General features: G+C 37.4%; 1 protein-coding gene across 6 annotated transcripts in view; it reads left to right on the forward strand.

The window, feature by feature from the left end:
- The window catches only part of LOC124432174 (polycomb group protein Psc-like), an 11,984-nt gene extending 4,404 nt beyond the window's left edge, over window positions 1–7,580 (forward strand). For 3 of the 6 annotated variants that reach the window (XM_046980830.1, XM_046980831.1, XM_046980833.1), the window contains exons 2-4: window positions 1,003–1,134; window positions 2,079–2,662; window positions 2,785–7,580. In XM_046980830.1, coding sequence (XP_046836786.1) covers window positions 1,003–1,134; window positions 2,079–2,662; window positions 2,785–4,665 — 2,597 coding nt within the window. In that variant the 3' untranslated portion in view covers window positions 4,666–7,580. Of the gene's footprint in view, window positions 1–288; window positions 311–1,002; window positions 1,135–2,078; window positions 2,663–2,784 lie in introns of those variants that run through there. The other 3 variants (XM_046980834.1, XM_046980835.1, XM_046980832.1) reach the window with 3 other exon arrangements.
- The last annotated feature ends 1,582 nt before the right edge of the window (window positions 7,581–9,162 follow it).

A 9,162-nucleotide genomic window follows, 5' to 3' on the forward strand; every position in this document is an offset into this window, starting at 1 on the left:
GACCGTGTCCGTCCTGTCGGCATCAAACGTCGTGCGTATCTTTTACGAAGCATCGAGAGAAAGAGAGAAAGAAAAAGAGAGAGAGAGAGAGAGATAGTTTTACGAAATACACTCTTTGGGGCGGGGTGAGGGGGTCGAGGGAGGATCTGGAACCGGGCAGGGGGATATAGAGGGGGGAAGGGTAACCGTAGGGGGAAAGTTGGGGAGGGGGGAGGTATCATCGAACTTGACCTCTTTTCCGTTTTCGCGAAAACGATGTCACGTGGCACGTGCAACGCGTGGAAATAGATGATCATTCTGGGTAGAATATGTAAGTAAGTAAGGCTCGTATGAAAGAGAAGTAAACGCCGGAAGTCGATTATCGGTAATAATTCATAACGTATATGACTCTATCTTATAGCAAGATTCAAGTTATTCCTTCGTATAAAATTGTCCTAATCCTTTTTTGTACGTATGTCGTAAGATTCGTCAATGTCACATGGGAAAACTATTGGATTTTGATTCGTCCATTCGGCACCGGCCGAGTTAAAATTACTGCTCGGTATGTTGTACGACTACGACGACGTCGTCGAATTCACGAAATCGATGCCAACATGCGTCGCATATGTACAATTTTTCTGGGAATTTCTATCCGGCCATTCGTTTTCGTATCTACCTTTCGTATTGTTACATTGAATAAATCGAGGTCGACTTGGACGTAGACGTAAACAACAATGATAATTGCCGTAGTAAACGTGGTGAACGTAATGAACGTAATGAAACGTTAGGAAAATGACGATGATGTACAACAAAGAAAAAAAAAAAAAAGAAAAAAAGAAAAAGGAAAGAAAACAAATAAACATACAAGAAAAGAAATGATATAATCATGATCACTGACGAATTTAATTCGATTGATAGGTGAAAAAGATCGATATAGATCCTTCCTGGATCTCGTTATTGTTCTTGGAATTGTTGTTTGATACGATAGATGAATTAACGGATCAATTGATACGCTTGTTTCAGATTTAAGTAACAGCATGGAGACCTGCGAGAAGGAGAAGCCGCTGGTGAAAGACTTGAACGAACATATCGTCTGTCCCCTCTGCAGGGGCTACCTGATTGATGCCACGACCCTTACGGAATGTTTGCATTCCTGTTAGTATACTAAAAACAAAAAAAAAAAAGAACACGAAAAATGGAAAAAGAAAAACAAAAAAGAGAAACGAATGATACCAAGAAAAGTAGAATTAGAAAGAAAATAAGCGAAAGAAAAAAAAAAAGGAAAAAGCACTCTTTACGAAATCATTAACTCTGTTTAACCTTCATACCGTGCGATCGTTTAATCACAAAATGTTTGTATAGTTTTCATTGGACGCATCCTCCAAGAGGATTTTGTCGAGTTCTCGATCAATATTTCTCGTCTGCCCTACGTTTCAATTATTTAAGCTGTCGAAGTCGTCTTTCTCTCTCTCTCTCTCTCTCTCTCTTTCTTTCTAACCTCGAGGAATAACTTTTCGAGAAACGTCTCTTTCCACTTTCGTATTTTCATTTCTCATAGAATCGCGTCATACATATATATTCGCGAAGACTTGTGTGGGCAGAGATTCGTCTGACGACGATTGTATTCGCGGTAGATTTTGTGGGCGTGCACGAACTTAGATCGGAAAACGATTAAATCGCAAATAATGCTATACGATTTGGCATCTCTTGATCTATAAATCTTTATCTCGTTGTCGGCCGTTGAAAAAAGAAAATACAATATATTCGTTCAATTTCTATTAATTTCGAATTAAAATTCGATGCAAACATTTCTCGATGATTTGCGAAAAATTACAAGCGAACGAAATGAAGACTAACTTGGTCGCGTTTTTCGCTTGTGTTCCGGGAAAAAAAGAAAGAAAGAAAGAAAGAAAGAAGCGGGAAAAAAAAAGAAAAAAAGAAAAACTTAAGAAAACGATAAAAACGTTAGAATTCCAAATGGTTTCTTTTCAAAGCTGTTATCAATTAAACCAGATAAATGTTAAAATCGATTAGATTTAAATGTTATCGAATAATAGGAACGAAGAAAATGTTAAATAGGGTACGTGGGCGCAATTTAGTTTGCAGAGGCTGCATAGTGAGACGTCTGAGTAGCGGCGCTCGATTGTGCCCAGTATGCAACATGTCGGCATCGCCGCCACTTTTACCGGATCCTCGACTCCAAAGGTTGGTCTATCTCGTGGTTCCGGGTCTTTTTCGTTCGGAACTCGAACGCAGGCGACACTTCCGTTTGGTAAATCCGCAATGTCCGCCATTACCGTCGCCATTCGGGGCATTGGAATTAACGTTGGACGATTTCGTGAGTCTGAGCCTTCGCGAATTAACGGACACGAAGAACGAAGAAACGCAAGGAGAAAAATCAGTACCTTTGGGAATAGAGAAGAAGGATAACGAGGAGTCTACTGTTCGGGAACCTACCACGAGATATCTCAAGTGTCCGGCTGCTGTGACGGTCCGTCATCTCGTACGTTTGTTGACCCTGAAAAGAGGTTGGGAAGAGACGAATTCCGGAGTTAACATGGCCAACAGAATAGAGATGACGTGCGAGGATTACAACGGAGATCCTCGCGGTCGCCGAAAGCCAGACGTTTTAAAAATGTCTTGGACGTTGTTGGATTTGGCCTGTATCTTCGGATGGAAGAAGGTGAATAATCACGACGACGATCATTATCGCGCGATCACGATTGATCATAATCGCGCGTAAGTCATTGATGTTCCTAATAGAATGTAGCAAAAAGGGAGGTTCTTTTTTTCTTTATGTTACAGGAAGCACCGTTGAAGCTATTTTATCGTATCGTTCCTCGAAAGGAAGAATCGGCATCTACTTCGAAATCTAGCCCATGTAAGAAGGATAACAACAAGGACGGTCCTACCATTGAAAATATTCAAAGACCGCCAACGCCACCGCCAAGTCCAAAGCCTGTTCAAGATAACGATGCGGAATCTCGGCGGACGTTCGGAAGTAGGACGGAAGCTCCTCGTACATTGGAAACTACGAAAGAGCAAGCAAAAGAGACGAAATCAAAGAAACCCCGTTGCGAAGTCACTCCCGTGATGAGAGCGCCTGATCCCGTTGGTATCTCGTCGGTCACGATGCAGCAAAGCAATCATGCTACAGAGAGTTCAAGGACAAAGGAATTAGCGAGGTTGGAGCATCGAAAGCGAAGGAAACGGCGAAACAAACGTGTAATCGCGGAAATCACTACTACACCGAGAGAGGATCTCCTTAAGTTGAAGGTCAGGTTAACTCCTTGTCCACCGAGAATTACGTCCAGTAGTAGTAATGGCCAAGCTAAAGAGAAATTGTTACAAATGAGGGCCGTCCGACGAGAGAAGCTCAAAGCTTGCGCGTTGAATCAAAAACGTTCGGTAAATTTACCTCGAGAGGAGGATAATATCAGTAAGGAGTGTCCCGTTGAGTCCGAGGAAACGATAGAGGATATCATAGATTGTATACCGGACGAGGTGGTCAGAGTCGCTCAGAACATTAATGTTCCGGCTCAGGATGATAATTCTTCTCACGATAAAAAAGATAATGAAAAGTCTCCGAAAGTGTCGATTCAACAGAAAGAGGAGACACAAGTCGCTGAGACGCTTAGTAAGTCGCCGATCGAAAATACCGTAACTACGGTGGAACGTCCGAAGAAGGACGAGGAGATACTACGGAGGCTAGGCTTGGTAGCGATAAACGAAGCAAACGAGTCCTTGCGTGACAAGGCGAAGCAACGCGGTCAGAATTACAACGAGAAACCGAACGACTTGGATCGGGAAAAGTTGGAGAAACAATTACGGGAGAGCAAGGCGAATCGCGTTAGGAGTTTATTAGCTGAGAAACAAATGCGGGACGCATTAAAAGGTATAATGTCTAAGACGAAGGAAGAAGGAGGTTCGTCGACTTCTTCGATGCAACACGGTATAGGTCCGTGCCCTAAAAAGAAGGGTCCACCTCCGTTGGCGCCTTTACGAGTGGTTAAACCTTCCTCCGGATTCGCCGTAACGAGCACAATGGTGGAATCCAACAATCCAAAGTACGAAACTCCCTTAGACCTAAGCAACGGTGGGACGGTTAACGACAACGTTCTAGATTTGTCCTCGACATTGCAGAGTTCCTCCATAGGTTTTTCAGCATCATCGGCATCCTCTTCGCCGTCTCCATCTTCCTCATCAAATTCTTCTTCCTCGTCGTCGTCGTCTTCTTCATCATCTTCATCGTCATCATCTTCATCTTCTTCTACTTCTTCTTCCTCGTCCATATCTACGCCACCTTCTTTGCCTTTGCTCAACAGACCTCAACAGACCAGCCTAACCATGGGAAGTTTCCTTCGTAAATCCAAGGATATGGAACAACGTAGAGGGCAAGACTCCAATCTGCGTACACTCTCGGACGTTGCGGTTTCTCGTCTTAGCAGCTGCATCAGCGAGAAAAATTCCATCGAGTCTCACCTACTTGGTTCAACTGGTATACCTGCTAGCAAGGTCGCATTGCGTATTCCACAACCACATCACCGTATATCATCTGGCTATGGTATGAAAAACAAGCCAAATCTTGGTGTAAGGCATATACCCAATCCCCAAGCTGTCGTCGCTTCTCAATACAGAAATCAAAGAGCCGTTTATTTCAATAACCTTTCCCAGCATCCGCCGTAACGATCGTCTTTCGTGGATAACGCCACGTAGGCTTCCCGAAGCCGCACCTCCTTCTTCATTCATCCGCCTATTCCTATTGACTATATGCGATAACATAACAACAACCAAAGGACATTCCTATACGATTTATCATTCGCTCATATGTACCTATTTAAATATACATATACATATATATACATATGCATATATATATATATATATATATACAACGTCGCCGACGCTTCCCTCGATCGGTGTATTCTCTGCCACAATCCCAACTTCCCGATTTCTTAATATCAAAATACCAAACTCGTATGCGATACGGACTGCCAACGTTGGAAGAATGAAAATTCTTCTGGTGATCGCCTTTCCATTGTAACTATGTGTTTCCTATATGCTCTAGTATACCATGTATGCATGTCATTTGTGATAAACCGATAGAAACCGAACGACCGAATTTATCCGTAGTAATCATCCATTACTCCCTCTTTCCCTTTCTTTTCCTCCCCCCTCTCCCCTCAACCCCTTTCCTTCTCACTCACTCTCTCTCTCTCTCTCTCTCTCTCTCACTCTTCCTCCCTTTCCACTTGTACCCCTTTCCTCTTCTCAACTCTTTCTATATCTCCCCTTTTCCTCCATTATTATAAAACAACATTTCTATGATGTTTTTAAACTATGATAATCCTTTTCATCACATATAATAACATACTAAAATATCTATTTGTATAAGAAATGACGTATAAAAAAAAAAAAGAACCCCTTGCCCCCTTCCCTCACATCGCCCTCACCCGTCGAAGAACATCCCCCGCATGTTGAAGAAGAACTAAGAACGAGGTATTCTTTCCTGTTATAATTATTGCCGTTTTTATCGTCGACTGGTCGAACACGAACGGTTAATTCCTTTCCTCGTTCTCGTTATGTGATATATTTATCTATTTTCGTTAAACGATTTTATTACATCCCCTTGTGCGTGTAATTAAGCGCGTTCCTCTGCATATCTCTCTGTCTGCTTCGTGAACGAGACGGGCACGCCATTCGAGATCTCTCGCTCGCTCGCTCGCTCGCTCGAGAGAGAGAGAGAGAGAAAGAAAGAGAGAGAAACCCGTATTATATACAGTATATGCGTGCGTGTTTATGCGTTTGCGAAGATGACGAAAAAAAGAAAGAAAGGAAGAAAAAAAAAAAAAAAAGAAAAATGTAAGAAAAAAGATATGGACGAGCGTCTGTTTTTTCTTGTATCTACGTAGTTTATAAGTGGATGACGATACGTTTTGAAGCGAAACGATAGAAAAAAGAAAGAAAAAAAAAAAAAAAGAAAAAAAAGGAAAAAAGAAGAAAAAAAGAGAGAGAGAGAGAGAGAGAGAGAGAGAAAATGTATGTTTGTAAAATGTGTCCGCGTACGTGACTATTGATTCAATTCATTAAATTTTTCAACGAAGTCTACATACATATTTACGCGATGGATAGTTATTTGAAAAAAAAATAAGAAAAGAAAAAGAAAAATAAAAAAATGAGAGATAGAGAGAGAGAGAGAGAGAGAGAGAGAGAGAAAAAAGAAATAGAAAAAAGGAAACCAAATAAAAAAAAAAAGAAAAAAAAGCATTTGAATTAAATCTTTTCGTTGCGTATACGTTACTTGGAGATAATTCGTGACGGTCAACGAAGCTGATTATACGGGGATACATACATACATACATACGTATATACATACATACATACATACATACATACATACATACATACATACATACATACATATATATATGTATATATACACACAAATACATACAGCTGATATACATAAGCGTGTAAGTAGAAGACGTGAAAGAAACGGTGGTTGAACCAATGGACATAACCGGAGACAGATGTGTCGTATCACCCATTGCCGCCCACGCGTCTTTCCCATTTCCTTTGTTTTTCCTTTTTCCTTCTCTTTTTCTTTTTCTCTTTTTCTTTTTTTGTTCCCCTTTCCTACCAGAGTACCCCAGCGAAACGTGCAAGTACTTCGTAGAGATGCCAAAGAAACGAAAGAGAATGTGTGCAATGTATTAGTGCAATTTAATTATTTAATATAATATATATATATATATATATATATATATATATATATATATGAAAAAAAAGGAAAAAAAAACAAAAAAAAATCTATATATATATTTAAAAAAAAAAAAAATATATATATATATATATAATCAAACTATCACGGTGTAACAGTGAAGTACATACGTTCATAATAAAAGAATAAGTAGATAGTAGTCGAGAACAAAAGGATTACGCGATAGCGTATGCGTGTGTACTACGAATGTTCTCGCGTGTATCGTCGTCGTACGAATGAAAAGAGATTTTTGTAAAACCGCAACGCGTCTTTTTCGCGAAATCTATAGTTAATAATAATAAAATTGTACCGAAGAAAATGAAATTTATCTTAAAAACAAAAAAACAAAAAAAAAAGAGAATGTCATCTCCCGCTATACACACACCCCCCCGCATAGAGAGAGAGAGAGAGAGAGAGAGAGAGAGACAGAGTGAGAGAGAGAAAAGAATAAAAAAAAAAGAAGAAGAAAGAAAAGAAAAACAACTCGATATATCGGCTATAGAAAATTCTAAAAATAAACGTGCTCCAATGTCTATGTCAATATCGGTAATAAAAATGGGGTTCATAGTTCTAGAGTAGAGAAGTGGAAGAAAAAGGACAGAAAGAAAAAAAAAACGCTACGGTACCGATTGTGTTACTTCTAATGGATGCGATTGAAGATAAAATTTTGTCTTTTTTTTAATTTTTTGTTCTTTTTTTTTTTTCTTTTTTTTTTATTTTAATTAATATAACGAAAATGTTACGACGACCGGCATTAAATGCTAATATCAAAAACTATGTACGATCGTGTTTTCGTTGATCGAATAAATGAATAAAGGTTTAATTAATCAATACAAAAGTATATTAATGGATAAGTTTTTGAACAAAACAGAAACGAAACGAAACAACACCAACAATGACAACAACAATAACAATAACAACAAAACCGGCCTTCCAATTCCTAACAGTAACCTCGCAGTTACTTATTTACTTACTTTTACTTACTTACTTATACTTACTTACTTTTACTTACTTACTTTTACTTACTTACTTTTACTTACTTACTTACTTACTTTCGTCCAAGATGAATTACACTGTTAAAGTAGATTGATAGAATCGATGCTACTTTATACAGTAGAATCGAAGTAAAATCAAAGTATCGAGAACCAGTATCAAGCAAGTAAGGTGAGTATATGTATACATGCATAGTATATATATATATATATATATATATATATATATATATATATATGTATACATATAAGTACTTACGTATGTTGGATGCATAAGAAAGATATGTCTCTTGAAAGGATCAAATGTAAATCGATAACTACTCAGATTGTTACAACCAAACAAACGATCGATCGAACGATTGATTCATCGTCAGTCTAAAGTCTAAAGTCATTTTAATGCGAATCTACGTTAAAGTTACGTAGGTTAATATTACGTATAATAACATCCATCTTATCGTAATTACTGAAATGATATACAGTACATATGTATATATGTATATATGTATGTATGTATGTATATATATATATATATATATATGTATGTATGTATGTACATATATGTGTATATAACGTATAACGACGATTTTAAAAGATCGATCGCTCGATGTCAATATCTGTGTCTGTTCCTATTTAAAACATGTATGTTTATAATTCCGAAAATTATTTATATAACGTATAATCCGATATGATCGTCGAAAATGTATCAATTACATGTTCGTTATATCTAATTACGATCGAAATTAATTAATGGGAAAATAATTAATAATGTCACGTACACATTATTCGGTGAATTATTTTGCTTTTAAAGCAAGTCTCGTTATGAAACTAAAAGGACCTAAACATTTTTTAATATTATATTTAAATTAGACACTCGTACATATACGAGGGATATCGTTTCCGTGTTATAAGAGAAGAATCCGTGTTATACGAGTCGCATAGGTTTATATTAAAATATGGATTATGTATCGTACTATTTGGAAATGTAATTATAAAATGTATGCGGGTTTATTAGATTAAAAAAGAAAACAAGAAAAAAAAAAAAGAAGAAAGAAAAAATAAAAGAAGAAAAAAGAAAATGTACTTTTTTTTTTTTTTTTTTTTTTTTCTTTATATCATCCACGAATTTTTCTCTATCGCGGGTATTGCGGCTGATAAAAAGAATTTGTTATAACATCATGATTATTAAATGAAAATAAATTGTGTGTTTAATAATATTTCGTTTGTGTTTAAATTTATACAAAATATTTGTCCCTTAAATATTTTCAATGCGATCATTGACATTTTGCGAAGGTCACCATCAAGTATACGTATGTATAATATTTCGATCGTATCCGATACAATGAAAATGTTTAAAACGATCATGTCAAAATGGAACACCTTTATTTACTTTCTTACACGAGTCCCTTTTTGTTTATCATCTTATATAGAAAA

Source organism: Vespa crabro, chromosome 24, assembly GCF_910589235.1.
Source record: "Vespa crabro chromosome 24, iyVesCrab1.2, whole genome shotgun sequence".
Lineage (NCBI taxonomy): Eukaryota > Metazoa > Arthropoda > Insecta > Hymenoptera > Vespidae > Vespa > Vespa crabro.